Genomic DNA, 17,345 nt, shown 5'->3' with positions numbered 1-17,345 from the left:
TTTGCCAAATTTTTTTGAGCCAAATTCAGAAGATACTACAAAAGGAATGTGAAATAATAAGGAAACCCTTGTGTCTGCTCAATCCACTCTTGGCTTTGGCTAAAAAAAACCCAAAAAAACTGCATCAAATAAAGCAGCTTTACTGCAACATAGGGCTTTAAAGAGGATCTTTCACCATATCTGGGCACATGCAGTGTTATATACTGCCGGAAAGCTGACAGTGCGCTGAATTCAGCGCACTGTTGGCTTTCCCGATCTGTGCCCGGTGTGAAGAGCTTACGGTCCGGTACCGTAGCTCTTCTATGGTCAGAAGGGCGTTTCTGACCATTAGCCAGAGACGTCCTTCTGCCTCGCGGCGCCTATCGTGCTGTGCTGTGGAGCGGGGAGGAACGCCCCCTCCCTCTCCTGATAATGCTCGTCTATGGAGGAGTACTGTGAGCAGAGGGAGGGGGCGTTCCTCCCGGCTCCACAGTACAGCGCGATTGGCGCCGCGAGGCAGAAGGACGTCTCTGGCTAATGGTCAGAAATGCCCTTCTGACCATAGAAGAGCTACGGTACCGGACCGTAAGCTCTTCACATCGGGCACAGATCGGGAAAGCCGACAGTGTGCTGAACTCAGCGCACTGTCAGCTTTCCGGCAGTATATAACACTGCCTGTGCCCGGATATGGTGAAAGGTCCTCTTTAAAGTCTATATTTGAGCCCTGGCAGTATCTAAACAGCTTTTTGCATGCGAGTACTAAATAAAATGTTAGCAAATTACTGAACTTTTAGCGGAAGGCTCCTGCTTACATCATATACTGCACTCTGTGATAAGGTGACAAGCAGGGTGCTGGATTCATGCTATATCTTCCCAGGTTTTTAACTTATGTGTGGTCCAGGGTGAGTCTTCAGTAGGCTTCAGCTCTAGGTGTGAGTTCTTGGCTCATTACTGGGCCAGAATAGGCTGCAGATCCTGCACTTCAATACAAATCCATGGAGTGAGAGGAGACCTCTGGGTTTGTCCTGTAACTCTGAGTCCGGTGAGACAATCTTGTGCTTGTTTTATTTTGTGTGACTGGTATTAAGCCATAAGTATAGTTAGGTTATCATTTCTGTTTAGTTAATTGCTCAGATGAGCAGGATTTTGTTTTGTTTTTGCCTGAAGGTAAGTCTGTATTTTATTTTTGCTCATTTATTTTCCTGTTTTTTTGTTTTTTTTTCTAAATAAACCTGTTTGCTGCATATTTCGTGTCTCTGCTTGATTGCTTGAGTCCGCACCATTGCTTCTACCGAGCTACCTTCCCCACAACTCATACACTGTAGCCTAGGAAACCTGATATCTTTTTTACATTACGAAGCATATTACAGGTTAGCATATGCCGATCATGACTGGCAGCTGTATCTTTTATTTCTTCACTAATATAGGGAAGGTGGAATTTCCTTGCTCTCATACTTGCACACACAAGTATGTGCACAGTTGAAATATATCATTCTAGTTTGTGTCCTTAGAACAGCATTACAGTGCATTATTGTATATTATAAAGTAGGACATCCATATTAGATATATAATGTTGGCTGAACTTGCAAATTGCAGCAGGAACGAATTGATAATCCAATGTGTTTGGGAGTTTCCCGACTTTCTCCCTATGGAAGATTTCAGGGTTTGAGCATGTTGGATTGCAACTTGCTTGTCCAGTCATTTTATTCTCGAAGAAGATAAGCTGTCACAAGAGGTGTCTGTCAGTCTCTTTTTCCCCTTCTCCAATTTAGAAATCATGGCGTACAGGCCAGGAAAAATAGCTGTCAGCCAGAGGAGTGTTCAGCTGACCGCATCTTAGTCTAAACTTAGGCTTTTCAAATTGAAAGATTAAGTTCTACAGAGTCATCTTTATTTTCCATTTGAGAACAAGACAGAAGAAAGAAAGCTTTTGCCTTGTTTATTACTTTGGAGTGAATCGAGAAAAATACGGATGCAGGGTGCTCCTGCATTAGTTAGTCTGTCCACATTTAAAGAGGACCTTACACGCCCTCGGACACATGCGGTGTAATACACCGCTAGAAAGTCGATAGTGCACTGAATTCAGACGCAGAATTCAGACCCAGACACCTCCTCACTTCTTGGATCTGCTCTGATTTGCAGACCCTGCAACCTTTTATGGGCCAGTAACAAGCCTCAGGATTCAAACCTGGGGCTGAAAACTATTCCAGACCCGCACTGGACTACACATAAGTCAGGAATCTGGGGGTAATATACAGGTAGTGTCGTCTCGTGTCCTTCACCGAGGCTGTCATGTGCGGCAGGGACTTGTGGCAGAAGTAAACAATGAAGCTCCAGGACTTGCCCTCGTTGGGAGACACCGGAGCACCAGGGGCAGGTGAGTATGGTGTTTGTTTTTTGTTTTTTTTTGTTTTTTACCTCCCCGGCCTAATTTAAAAAAAATAATTATCCTGGACAACTCCTTTAAGTTTGTATACTGTTTAGTTAAACATTTTTGCAAAGATTTTCTCTAGTGGTGACAATCTTTTGTCTTCCTAGCTTACCAGTAGATAATATAAAAAAAAAAACAAAAAACAGTAGTTGATACCTTTTTTAATGGCTAACTCATAATGATGACAGATTATAACGTTTCGAAGCTCTTGGCTTCTTCTTCAGATATATCTAAAAACAATTTCTGAAGGCTGCGTATTTATGTACAACAGGACACTAGGAATAGAATTTTAGGAGGGAGGGGGAAGAGGCTTATTGGTATATACACGTAAACAATTCCACAGTTCCCAGGTTCTTATCAGTTCACAGTGTCTTTATGTCTGTCTCAGTTCAGTGATTTCTGTAGGATGCCATGAACCCATGTGAGAGGTTCATCCCATTCTCCAGAGTGTTAAATAAGGTCATCAGCTTGTACTTATAAATCCGTCTGTTCTTCCTGGATTTAAAATTCCCTCTTAGAACCAAAATTTTCATGTCATTGGTGATATTATGATCTTCATTGCAGAAATGTTTTGACACAGGAAGGTCCATTCTCTGTTCTCTAATTGTATGGCGATGTGGCGATACGTCTGGGCTTTAGACGTCTCAGCGAAGATTTCAGTGCCAGGCACAGCTCTGCAGAGGGTGTGCCTGATTTATGAGGATAGGTCTGTCTCATTGTGCCATTGTCTTGAAAATGCAAGACTTCATAAAACTTCCTCCAAAGACTCTGATTTTTCTGAAACTGGTCATGTGATGGCTGTTGAAAAAACTTCTGTCACTCGGCCATTTTTCACCACTATGTATTTAGTAGCAATATGTGATGCTTACATCAGTCGCTGAATGTGTAGACGGTCCTAGCTTTAGTCTTGTTAAAGACTGATGTTACTTTCCACTATTGCAATATTTATAACATTTTAAGTCTTTATGTAATATTCATAAATGGTTATTGAAGCAGCATTAATAGCTCATGTACTGAAACGTTAAGTAGGCTGGAATTTTACATACTGTACTCCCTCTGTGTAGGGTGAGCATGGATGGGATTATAGTTAATGATTTATTCAAATAGGAATAAAGAAAAATCTCATTGCACGGCTGACTGCTGTGTGCTATTGACGGCCATCTGTGTGCAAGCCTAGGTGCATGGTATGTAAAAAGCATTGTATGGAGAAACTATTCATCTAAAAACAATAGAAGTGAAGTAGGATGCTAAGTTACTTCAAATTTCATTATATTCGAAGGGAGGCTTTTATCTGACTCAGTGCAGAGATCAAGTACGCATTTAACATCAACGTATTTTAATATATCTCGGGAAATAAAGGGTTAAATTTCTAATATAAGTTAATATGTTCTGAAAAATTTCAATATAGATATTCTGTTTGTGAAATTAGAACTAAGTTTATTTTAGGTTGAGGTCTCACGTTTTGGAAACACAGCTTTCTTTGTTGCGTTTTTTTTGAGCCAAAGCCAAGAATGTCTACAAAAGGAATGAGAAACATATAGGAAGCTCTCAGGCTGAGTTCAGACGGGGTTTTTTGGTCAGGATTTTAACGCGGAATCCGCATCAAAATCCTGACCAAAAAAACAGCTCCCATTGGTCATTTCTTTTTTTCTGCTTGCAAAAAAAATGAAGCGACATGCTCTTTCTTCAGGCGAATTCCGTAGCTGATTCAGTCGACTTGAAGACACTGCCTCCCTCCCCTTCATTTGAGCCTAATCCGGAGTGGAGTGCCACGACTGGATGCCAGTGCACTGCACCGGCATCCAGTTGCGCAACTCTTTTTTTTTTTGGACTGGAATTCCAGTCCAAAAAACCCCGTCTGAACTCAGCGCGATACAGCCTTAGACTTAGCCTTAATGTGTAGTGTTAATAACATTAAAGGAAGTCATGAGAATTCGGCATATCAATCCAGACTCACAGCATTAGCAGTACATGTGACTCAGACCATGCAAGGAGCACTGCTCATGTGCCAAGAGCATGAGTAATGGGAAATGTGACAGAACTCAGGGCAAGGCAAGGTTCGGTATACACTGTCATTTGTGTCACACAGGGAGACTTGACTATTTGAAGCAATAGCAACACCTTTGTTGCTCTAAAGAGGTTATTTATATAGTGATAAAATTGGCAACGCTGTTTTAGGCTAAGGCTCCATGTTGTGGAAACGCAGCTTTTTTTTGTTGCAGGTTTTGTAGCGTTTTTTTTTTTTTTTTTTTTTTTTTTTAACTAAAATCAGAATGGCTACTAGAGAAATGGGTAATATACATAAAGTACTTATACTTCTCTCTTCTGCTCAGTCCACTCTTGACTTTGGCTCAACCCCCCCCCCCCCCCCCCCCCCCCGAAAAGAACTGCAGCAAAAAAAAAAAAAAAAAAAAAAGCATTTCTACAACGTGGGGCCTTAGCCTGATTCAGCTAACCCTAACCTATCTATCTGCAGGGCTGGTCGATAAGCTGGATTCTGGTAAGAGACTCCCTGTGAACTAAGTGGCCATTTACAGTGGTGTTGTCAATGTACTGTAAGAAATCAGGACTGTGGACGAAGCATTACTTATTCTTTTTCTTTTTTGTAACCTTTGTCTTCTGTTTTTAGATTAATTCATGACAGAGAATTGACGCTGTATGATGGTACTAGGTTACTAAGAGGGGATCGATATCAGTTTTTAAAGAATGAGTTACAGCTATCCGATGCAGAGCTCCAGGAACGGTAAATATATAAATGTGTACAGACATATAAAAACCTTTCTGCACATATGTTTTTCTTTATTTCATTACTCCTCAGGTACTAGCCTGCACTCTGCAAACAATGTTTTTTTCTCCTTCTTTGTCAGTCTTTAAAATTTCTCTTGTCTTCCTGAACTACCAAAAAAACACCAGCATTCTCTCTTTTCAATAACATAACTTGCCATAACTTTTTATTTTTCCAATGACCGAGCTGAATGAGAGCTTGTGTTTTTTTTTCTGGGACAAGTTGTGTTTTCTAATGGAAAAAAAAATAAAAAATTCTTGATCTGGTGCTTGCATATAGCAGACATATTTTTATTTTTTATTTTATACCAAAAGCTTGCAATTTGGGGAATTAAAAGTATTTTGAGAATGTTCAAACATCTCTCTAATCAGCAATGTAATTTTTGCTGCGGTGAATTCATGCTGACACGTTCCATTTAATATCTTCTTGCAATGTTATTCTCATGCCAGATCCGACATTTAATGTGGAGAGAAGCGACTGCTTTGTGGTGCATTTGCCAAGACAACCGTACCATGCTGAGCAAGTATCATGGATGGGTCCTGCTAATGAACATGGGACTTCTGAGCCATCTGGGTATCATGTGGTTGTCTTCGCATCTGTACTGCCCAGTGTGCGGTTACATCTCTCCACACCTTATGTCACTTTGGGTGCAATCGCAGAATGTGCAAGGAAATTAATTTACAATGAACATTATTTTTCTCTCTGCAGGTCCATTCTTCCTATACACCCTTCTTTTAGAATAATTGCCTTGGCAGAGCCACCAGTTATTGGCAGTAGTACCCAGCAGTGGTTGGGTCCAGAGCTTCTCACCATGTTTCTGTATCACAATGTTATGCCATCCACCAGACAAGAGGAGGTTCAGATAATGAGGGAAATGGTAAGAAAAACTGTGATTTATGTTTTTTTTTCTTGTATGCTAATTACTCTGCAGAACAATTCAGATTGTCAGTTTTAATCAATGCTGGATTGGCAGAGTCAATCCTTTCTATAGTCATTTAGACAGAATATGTCAAAGCAAAAGCAAATTGCTTTTAATTAGATCTAATATCGATGATAACATTCAGCAATTAAAATGTTTTAAGGGGGCATTCATACTACCGTTGGTGACTGTCAGCAGTATCCATAGCTATTGTCCATTAGAAGATTTTAGCAACGGACACTAGTGGAACCATCAGAAATTTGTTAAAATTTCCATTCATTTCAATGGGATTTTATATTGTGTCAGTAGTCCTACACGCAGGACTTTTGTGTCCGTTAGAAAAAACGGACGGGAAGTGTCTGTTTTTTTCCCCAGTGAAGTCTATGGGCAACAGACTTATAATGGACAGTAACTGATCGTTCACATATGCGCCCCGGGTCTTCGTTTTGCAGGTTTCTGTTTCCTGCCTGAAACTGGGCCGGACATGAAGAACTTTGTGTCAAGTTTAAAAAGAAAACGGTTTCGCCACGGAGACCACAAAACACTCACAGCCGGACATGGTCTGACAGGTTTCCGTCTTCTGTCTGCAGAAAACGGAAACCTGAGAACAGAGACCAAGGTGCAGGTGTGAACCCAGTGTAACTGACACTAACTGATGCTAACTGTCACAAACATATACAAATAGACAAGAACAGTATATGCACAATAACCATATTTTACACATGTAAGGCTGGATTCACCTCTACACTTGCCACTCTGTATGGGGATTCTGATCCCCTCTCCGCATGAAAAATTTTCACCCTTTTCAGGCGGAAACCAAACAGAAACCACGCGGGGCCCTATATAGTCTATGGGGTCTGCGGGTATCCAAAGGTAACTGCTTTTTTATGCAGATTAGGTTTCCGTTTGGAGGGTCCCCAAGTGGATCCCCGCGAAAAGAAACCCGTGGACAGATGTGAACCAAGCCTAAGGGATGTAACTAAAATAATAATGTGCATAAAAAGAATGTAATAACATATGTAAAAATAGACCACCAGAATTATAATAACTCTACACCAGTAAGTATGATGTAATTATAACCTACAAAAGGTGTCCATGAAGAGGCATAATATATATAAGATGCTGTGGAAATACATCAGAATTACTAATTGAGAGTAACCATGTTAAACCACAAAAGTACAAAGCACAAGGGTATCATAGTATCACCTACCACGTGCAAACGCGCCCGGCGTTCTTAGTAGTGTGCGGGATAGCTTAGCTAGGGAGACAGGGTGGTGGTGGTCGGGGGGTTACGCTAGTAGTGGGCAGGATAACTTAGCTAGGAAGGCAGAGAGAGGGGGGTGTAACGGAGTGAGAGAGGAGGGGGGAAAGCAGTGACAGGAAGGTACACAGGAAACTACAGAGCATAAGGCTAACATCTGGTAAACAAATGCAGAAGGTGCCAGGAGCTCCCACAGACACCCAGAAATCACTCAAAACTTTGCTAAAGGTATATGGGTGTTCTTTTAACCCTTTAATAGAAACAGAAAACCCCTTTAAGGAAACAAGTCTTTCATTGAATTTCACTACAATATACACAGAAACGTATTCGTTATTTTATTTTTATGCTTTGTTAACAATTGTTTATTCTCCAGGTCCCAAATGTCCCAAAGGAAGCAGTGGATCAACTCTTGACATTAACACACAAGCTCCGTGACACAAAGGACCCCACAGTAAGTCATGTGATAGATTAGACGTACAGAGCAAATTTCTTCTGTTTTGTGTCTTTGGGAGTGTGCATGTACGGCTTCTGGCTACAGTTGGGTGGCCAGCGTTGCATTAGCACACACAGCTTATAGATAGGTGTGGTACAATTACTAGAAGAAAGCATTTATGTTTTCCTACAGTTTTACAACACCATTAAATTAAGACTTTATTTTTGTCAACCATTATTTTCAACATGACTGCTTCTTTTATTTGCTTTAGTGTCGTAAATTCTATTTTTGGTGAGCACATGGGATTATTTGGATGTATATAAAAAAGATCTGTTTCATTCTGTATAGTATGTATTGCTGAATGTGAGTGGTTAATCATTTAACCCTTTCCCTGCCATGGACCTATGTGATATTCCTTAAAGGGTGGCACCTCAGTAACCAAGGGCGAATGTGATGCTATTTGGTACAAGTCTGGAGTAATAAGCAGTTAAATGCACAGTTGGAAAGTGAGATCTGCAGGTCTTGTAATCCCCACAGTGTATGGAACTGCTTATTACTCTGGGTATGTAGCCAATATCATCCCAATTATCATCTTTAAAGTGTATCCCCCTCCACACTCAGCCAGCAATTCCAGACAGTGTCGGAGTAGAGAAGGATGAGCTTCAGCCTGCAGAGAGGAGATGGAGAACAGATCCCAAGGAAAGGGGTAACATAGTATTCTGTCCATACTGTCACCTCTTCTATCACTCACAGAGCATACAAAACACTAAATGCCATATATTCATTAATCCTCGCTGTGCCCCTCATCAATTTGCTGTTTTTATCTTTAAAATGGTCAATCTGTTCAAAAGATATGGCCGGTGGAAGGTTATTCATAAACTAGCTCTTACTCCTCAAGTTGGAAATAACCTCTTTATTTTGTATGAGAAACAAAAAAGAGAAGACACCGAGCAGACTTCTAGTGAAGATATTTTTGGAAACCAAAATGAAGGATATCCAAAATATATGGTAATAATAGTGACCCAAATGGCCTTTCACCTGATGTGGTTGTGACCCGTTCACAACCACGTAAAGAAATTCTTTATTTGTATATAGATGGAGGCAGCAGCACGTCCAAAGAGCACCGATCAGGGAACAACCGGGAAAGAGAATGATACGAAGAAGGCAATAGACCGCGCTCGAGGTCACAGTAGAATTTATTGGTTAAAAGGTGCACAACGCTAAAACACCACGTTTCGGGCCCTTTTTCAAGTGCATAAACTTAATCCACAGATGGCGTAGCATAGACCAGCTTTCTATGACAGAAAGTGTATCTAATCTCAAATTAGTTCAGGAACATTGTATACAACATTACCCAAGACAATAGAATTCCTCATAGCAACAAACAAAATATATCCCTAAAACGTAACCTTCATTTTTCTTATTAAAATATATGAGAACATTACACCTTGTCTAACCTATGTTAAATGCCAGTGTCTGGCTCCCAATATGATTTCATCTATTATGCCTCATCTCTCATTAGCTATAAAGAAATGACTGCATATTCCCAGGTAACCCACAGTATGTGATAAATTCACACCAACATGCCTCCGCTGTATAACTCATTAATTCTTATGACATTTGATGGGTCGCTGCAGTTGATCCACCATTATTAGCGTATGCCAGAACACTGTATTATATGAAAAACATGGAACAAAAGTTTTATATTATTCTAAAATTAAAAATTAAGTTTTTTTTAACTTGGAAACGTGTTCCTATTTACAGTATATAAAGTAAATTTATATGTGTATATTGAGCTTTATCAGTATTGTAGACAAATTTAATCCCAGTTATGGGGAGCTTGGTGTTTAGCACTGTTGCATTTAGCACAGGGGTCATAGCTTAGAATCCGTCCAAGCACACCATCTGCATGGACTTTGTATGTTTTCTCAATGTTCTCCGTGATTTCCCCTCGGTACTCCAGTTTCCTCCAACACTTCAAAGACATATTGATAGGTTAATTTGGAATTTAGACTGTGAGTCCTACTGGGGGCAGTGGGGGGAATTCATCATTTCACTCTATGTCAGTTTTCTGGCATCAAGGGACGATATTGATATACGTGTTTGGTGCAAGGCTCTTTCTTCCGCCAAATGTGCTCCTCAAACCCCAATCTGTGCTTCGTCTTCCACATTCTGTGAATGTGGGTGTTATGGGGTGTGAATCATGAGGTGGCTGATTTATTGAATCTCAAGCCAGTTTTTTGGTGTGAGTTAGAATAGAAATGTATGCTAGTTCCTAGCTGGATTAGATTTCATTGTGATGCTGGGACCTCAAAGAACCTTTTCAAGAGAGCCCAGCCTCTTCATAAATCTCTTTGTCCCTGAGTTAGTCGGGACATTTATTTAAGCATAACTAATATTTCAGGCAACTTTTTAGATTGGGCTCACAATTTACATTTTTCCCTATCAGTATGTCTTTAGAGTATGGGAGGAAATCCACGCAAACACAGGGAGAACATACAAACTCCTTGCAGATGTTGTCCATGGCAGGATTCGAACCCAGGACTCCAGCGCTGCAAGGCTGCAGCTCTAACCACTGAGCCACCGTATTGCCCCTTCTTCTTCCCCTTGCTTTTGTACTGAGAGCTGCTTGTCACTGTGTAAGGAATATGGGCTGTGTAAAATGTAGAAAAAGTGAGGAAGAAAGCTCTCAACAGGGAGCCAAGGGGAAAAGTGAAAAAATACCAAAATATTTGCTAAAAAAAAGTATATTACAAGATGTCTTAATCTTAATGCAACAAATAGTGGCAGAATTGAAAAGTTTACTTATTCTTTAAGACTGGTATATGATATGCTAGTCTTAATAAATTTAGAATGCAGAACATGTTGGTGCTATATTAGCAAGAAGAATCAAGTAATTTTATATTGTTTTAATTTTATTTTTATATCACTGTGAAATAATACTGTGGTTTTTCAAAGTTCTGTTCCTTCCAGTAATAGTTGTCCTGATAATAGAAAGGTTTTATGTGGGCACTTAAACAGAGTATAAAGGACTGGAAAATGAGGTATATAGGCACATGTAATTCATTAGAAACGCAATGCTCAAAAAAAGGAGAATTCTATAAATAGGTTGTGCTGGGGAAATAAATCTCAAACCCCGGCTGGCTATCAGAATAAAGCCGTGTCTGTCTGAGCTTATTTTTAGATGTTTCAAACCAGAACACTGAAAAAATCATTTTCTGCTGAATACATCATTCCAAATTTCCAATCATGTGCTTTCAGGTCCTTCCAGTATTGTAAAATTCACGTCTGTTTAGGTTATTTTTAGCCCACCACCTGTTTCCGCTTTTATTTTCTTTTAACTTTTTTTGTGTTTCAAATGAAAGTGTCAGATAGCATGTCAAAGTGATAAAATGTCTTTTACACTGTCTGTATAAATGTATATATGTATACATATTGCCCTGGTGCAGTCTGTAGTGAGCAGCACAGATACTATTTTATGGTTTTCCTTTTTTATTACCTTTGTCTCAGTGACATATTTATCAATATTCCGATATTTTTCTTTCTACATTTTTACCAAAATTTGTAGTGCATGAGACACAGCATATTTATTAACGGTATACGACAGAAATGCCACTGGTTCGACACTTTCGAAAAATCTGCAACAGAACGGCCATAGTGTAAAAGTGTCTAATACTACAACACTCCTTTGCAGAAACCGCTAAAAAGGCGGAGAGAAAATTCTCGTTCGGCGGACTTTTCTCTCCACCGCTTTCAGTTTGAGAACGCCATGTGTAGCCACTGTTTTAGCAGTTCAGTTCTCCGTTGTTTGGGTTGTCCAGCAAACCTGAATCAGAGCACAATGCTGATGTCAGTTGAATTTTTTTTGGGGGGGGTTAGTAAAATAGAGACAGGTTTGTGTCTTTTTGGCTCACTGGAAAAAAATTAGTACTTGGGAATGTAAGTCAGGGCTCATTCTCATCTGCGCCCCGGTCTCCGTTCTGCAGATTTCCGTTTCCTGCCCGAAACTGGACAGGAGAAGAAAACCTGCAGGCGTTTTTCAAGCCCATTCAAATGAATGGGTTCAGAAAGTGTCTGGCCGTGAGTACCTGTGAGCGTTTTGTGCTCTCTTTTTTTTTTAAATCGAAATCAAAGTCGGACATGCAGGACTTTGTGTCCAGTTTTTTTTAAAAAAATGGTTACGCCGCGGAGAGCACAAAACGCTCACGGCTGGACATGGTCTGCTAGGTTTCCGTCTTCTGTCGGCGGAAGAGGGAAACTGAAAGTGGAGACCGAGGCGCAGGTGTGAACCCAGCGTCAGAATTTTGGGGTGTTGGAAAGTGAGACAGATTTATGAGGGTCCTTGTTTGACAGTATTGATAAATGTGCCCCACTGATTACACAGGGCAATGTGATTCCCATTATCTGCAATTTTTTATGGAGCTATTTAACAGAAACAATAAAAAAAAAAAAAATGCATTAAAATGGCATAGAACAATTTATACATTTGTTTATACTGAGAGTCCAGGTGTAGTAATAGCATATTGATCATGAATGCGCAGGTGTTGAAACATGTAGGCCTCGGGCAGAGCCGACTGCGCATGCCCACAAGCCACAAGAAAATGGCCACTTACTGTGTAAGCAGCCATTCTTCTTGTGGCCGCAGGCATGTGCAGTTGGCTCTGCCCGAGGCCTATAAGTTTCACCGTCTGCGCCGGAAGAAGACGCATGAAGAAGACGTTCCAGAAGAAGAACAGTGGGGCAAGAAGACCACTAAAGGTAGGAGAAGAATAGCTTTTCTTAAGGCTATACGTGTCAACGACAAAAAAAAAAGTTTTTAATGGTAGAATCCCTTTAACTGTTTTAGTGACATTTCTGCATCTATATGTACCAGACAGTGTAGTGGAGTATTTACAGTCTGTAATGCAATATGTGTATGAAAATATATAATGAGAAACTGAAGATTTTATGTCATTATTCTTTGTGCTTCCTATGACAGACACAATCTTTAGCTTCATCATTGTCTACAAGACAGCTACTTCGCATCTGCAGACGGTTGTCTCAGTATCCTGATGAGAGTCTTCACCATGCTATTAATAAGGCCTGCCTCTCACGGTGAGTATTGTGGCCCTGCTACTTCATAGATGTGTCTAGAATGACTTGTGTAATCAAATTGTAACACTGAATTGTAGAAGTTTTATCATTTCAAGTTAATGTGATGCAATGCAAGGTGAAGAAATCTGGTTGGTAGGGAATCTATGTTTAACCCTTTACATATCAATTATAAATAATTTTTTTGAGCTTTTTTGTTTGATGACTTATCCTTTGGATTAGCTGTTTTCTTTCAGAGGGTATGCAACCTCACCTTCTTTCCTCAGCAGTCTGTGGCCTGGAAAACCTTTTTAATTCTAAATTATTTGTAGCCATCAATGCATATAAACCTGCTCTTACTGCAAGAAACCCTTTCTACATCAGTGAAAGTTCCCCAGTCCTATGTACAGTTCTTGGAGTGTAAAAAAGTATGTGCCAGTTCTTTGTAATGCCCATAAATATACTTATAGAGGTTTTTTCCAAGCTGAACAAGGCCGCTTTTTCTAGCCTCAAATTGTAAGAGAGAAATCCATTCTTATGTAAACATACAGTCACCCACATATGAACCATCTTCAGCTTTCCTATAGCCTTGAGATATGGTCTTACAGTGGATTTAGAGAGAAAAGGTTTTCCCTCACTTTTTATATATCCTAAAATCATATTTGCTTTTGCAGCTGCTGCGTGGCATTGAGTATTGCTGCTTAGTGTCTCTTGTTCTATTATCCATAGTATTATTCTATTTATTCTCTTTGCAGTAATACTCTAACTACTGCCCAAGTTCATTCACTTTACAAATATCATTAAATTGCTGTGTTCTTGCCCATGTTGACAACTCACTACAGTCTTAAGATTATCATTGTACTAGACATTTTTACTAAGAGCCCATTTACATGGGGTGATACAGGGCCAGACAGGCATCAGTTGTCAATATAACATGTCTGTTGGTTATATTGATGGCAACAACAAAAAAGTTGGCACTTGCCGTAACAGTCTGAACATTTCTAGCATCTTGCCACACATGTTCACGGATTAGAAAACATGGCTGTTTTCTTCTTCTCAGGAAGCGACATCAAGTCCTTTGGTCATATGAGCATGCTGCAGTTAAAAAGGACCTTTCACGTCCTCATAGATGTGAAGTATTATATACTGCTAGAAGCTGACAGTACACTGAATTCAGCACACTGTCTACTTTCCCAATATATGCCCTGGTGCTATCAAGGCCTTTAATTTCAACACCGATATCTCCCCATTGTCAAAAGGGCAGGCGTTACCGTCGAGGTGTTGTTGCTGCGCTGTGAGGAACACCCCCTCTGACAGTACAAGTTTATGGAAAAAGTATACTCTGATCCCAAACACATACATTTGCTACTATTAGTTACTATCTATATGTATAAACTTGAGGTTCTTCGTATACAAGATTCATCAAGCTTCTGGTAGCAATCCACTGGGCCCGGGAGATTTGCCAACTCTCCCAGCAGTTTTGGATATCTCCCATCCTTTCTGGATCCTGGGAGAATTTTGGGAAAGTTGATAACTATGGTATATGTAGATCCGTATTACAAAATTACCACTACTTGGGGGCAACACGGTGGCTCAGTGGTTAGCCTTGCCTTGCAGCGCTGGAGTCCTGGGTTCGAATCCCGCCAAGAACAACATCTCCAAGGAGTTTGTATGTTCTCCCGGTGTTTGCTTGGATTTCCTCCCATTCTACAAAAACATACTGATAGAGAAAAAGAAAAAAAAAAAAAGTATATTGTGATCCCTATATGGGGCTCACAATCTACATAAAAAAATAAATAAATCAAAAATTACCACTACTTACAGACATGCTTAAATAAGTGATATATCTTTAATATAATGCACACACCTTACACATATTGTAACTAGAGGTATATCCTAATAGGTGAACACTACTTACACTTACAGTAAGCGGTCATTACTTATGTGTGTGTATTAAAGTGATTGTCCATACAGAAATTGGAGCAACGGAGCATAAAATAAAAAGCATACTCATCTGTTCTCAGCGATCCTTTGTCTGCTGCCGGTGTCTGTTCAGTTTCGTACCAGTGCTGCGTTAATGGAAGTGTAGTTATGCCAGTGTGTGTCAGCTGTATAACTAGGCATATTTCCCAATATGAGAAAGATGGATGATAATTTGCACGGTCCTAATAATTACTGGAGTTGAAGACATGTTCCGCAGGACTTTTCTGCTAGATCTGGGACGGCTGATGGAGTCTACACTACAAGTACACCATGAAATAGTGAAGCTGTACTATTTGTGCTTAAAACATTGTATGTACTACTCTTCTACGTGAAACGTATAGATTGTATTGATTTCTTACTATTACAATATTTGATATTAGATAATTGTATTAACTGTGCACTTTTTTTTTTTTTTTTTTTTTTACAGTTTTTACACTTTTTATGTCATTTTTAATTGTCACTTTGATATCTTCCTAGATTTTTGCCAAGCCTGGCTAGATCATCTTTACACAAAGCTTTGATGGATTCAGGGATAGAGGAAACTAATACAGAAACTGAATCCCTTCAAAACAAAGATTACAGTTGTAAGTTTATTTTTCTTCTTTTAACCCCTTAACACTAAATCACGTACCTGTACGTCAGGGAATGTGGTTAGTTCCCGCATTCCCACGTACCTGTATGTGATTGAGATTGCACGGGCTCAGAAGCAGAGCCCGTGCGATCTCCACGGGAGGCCGGCTGTATCTGACAGCCAGGCTTCCCCTGTAGCAGCAGGGACGGTGATTGCACCGACCCCCACTGTTTAACCCTTAAGGTGCCATGATCCATAGTGATCATGGCACCCTAGGGGTTTGGCCGGGCTATAAAGCATGCAGCCGGCTGCATCAGGAGTCTGTGTGAGCTGTAATTTACAGCTACATGCTGCTCCTTAATCCCTCCCCCCATCGGAGCGAGCTCCGATGGGGGGAGGGTTAACCCCTTGGATGCCAGGACGAGTGGAAGCTAGTCTATGCATCTGCATAGCTGGCTTCCTCTATAGACTTGCAATACACGTGTATTGCAAGTCTATAGTTAGAATAGAACCAGTGATCCTCTCTGATCGCAGGTTCTAGTGTGCTTACAGCACAAATGTAAAAAAGTTTAAAAAAAATAAAATAAAGTGTGTAAAACAAACAAAAAAACAAACAAACATAGTTACATTTCTTGTAAATCTGGAAAATCGCTGTTACACTTGTAAGCCTTGTAACGTTCAAAATAAATTAAAATACAATCAAAAGATGACGCCGATATAAAGCAGAGATATGGGAGATAATATTTATTAATGTATTTGGGTGGTATGACTATCTGCCTGAAAAGCAGAGAATTTCACATTTTGAAAATTGCAATTTTTTCCAAATTTCCATCAAATTTCCTATTTTTTTAATAAGTAAATACAAAAATATTGATTAGTGTTTACCACTAACATGAAGTATAATGTGTTACGAGAAAACATTCTCAAAATCACTTGTGTAAGTTAAAGCGTCTCAAAGTTATTGCCATTTAAAGTGACACATGTCAATTTTGAAAAAACAGGCCTGGTCCTTAACATACTTTTGGGCTGTGTCCTTAAGGGGTTAATTTGTTACATATCTTAAATTATTTAGATTTATGTAAATGGGTTTTTTTTCCTGAAAAACTGTCTATGATCTTTTGTAGCTAAAATCACATTAGAGTTTTGATGTGTAATTTCAATGGGCTTATTTGGTAAAAGGAAATAGATTTATTTGTAAGACCAAAAATGTGATAGACTTTATGGGAAAATCTGTACATAAAGTAGAAAACACTCTGGGGTGGGTGTCATTTACAGAAAATGCCTTCTGGAAGTAATTTTTACTGAATTACCTACAGTGGGGATAATAAGTGTTTGATATACTGGCTGTTTTGCAACTTTTATCACCTACAAAGAATGGAAACATTTATAATTTTTATCGTACATAAACTTCTACTGTGAGAAACAGAATCTTAAAAAACTCCAAAAACCTTAAGAACTCAGACACTATCCGTAGTTCTTGACCAAGTTTGCACACACTGCAGCAGGGATCTTTGGCCCACGCCTCCAATACAGATCCTCTCAGATCTTTCAATTTTTAGGGCTGTCGCTGGGTTATATTGAGTTTTAGCTCCCTCCAAAGATTTTTTTATTGAGTTCAGGTCTGGAGACTGGCTAGGTTCTGGCTGGCTTCTTACTGAGCCACTTATTAGTTGCCCCGGCTGTATGTTTTGGGTCATTGTCATACTGGAAGCTATGACACTTCTTCAATGCTCTTACTAAGGGAAGAAGGTTGTTGACCAAAATCTTGCGATGCATGGTCCTATCCATCCTCCCTTCAGTGCGGTGTAGTCATCCTGTCCCCTTTGCAGAAAAGCACCCCAAAGTATGATGTTTCCACCCTCATGCTTCACGGTTGGGACAGTGTTCTTGGGGCTGTACTCATCCTTCTTCTT

General features: G+C 39.8%; 1 protein-coding gene across 1 annotated transcript in view; it reads left to right on the top strand.

The window, feature by feature from the left end:
• Positions 1-17,345, top strand: part of VWA8 (von Willebrand factor A domain containing 8) — a 200,197-nt gene that overhangs the window by 52,715 nt on the left and 130,137 nt on the right. Inside the window, exons 15-19 of the mRNA XM_075265448.1 lie at positions 5,040-5,153; positions 5,904-6,072; positions 7,749-7,826; positions 12,787-12,902; positions 15,339-15,445. Of these exons, the coding sequence (XP_075121549.1) occupies positions 5,040-5,153; positions 5,904-6,072; positions 7,749-7,826; positions 12,787-12,902; positions 15,339-15,445 (584 nt within the window). The remainder of the gene's footprint in view (positions 1-5,039; positions 5,154-5,903; positions 6,073-7,748; positions 7,827-12,786; positions 12,903-15,338; positions 15,446-17,345) is intronic.

Source organism: Leptodactylus fuscus, chromosome 2 (assembly GCF_031893055.1).
Source record: "Leptodactylus fuscus isolate aLepFus1 chromosome 2, aLepFus1.hap2, whole genome shotgun sequence".
NCBI lineage: Eukaryota > Metazoa > Chordata > Amphibia > Anura > Leptodactylidae > Leptodactylus > Leptodactylus fuscus.
This window is presented reverse-complemented; position numbering and strand designations above follow the sequence as displayed.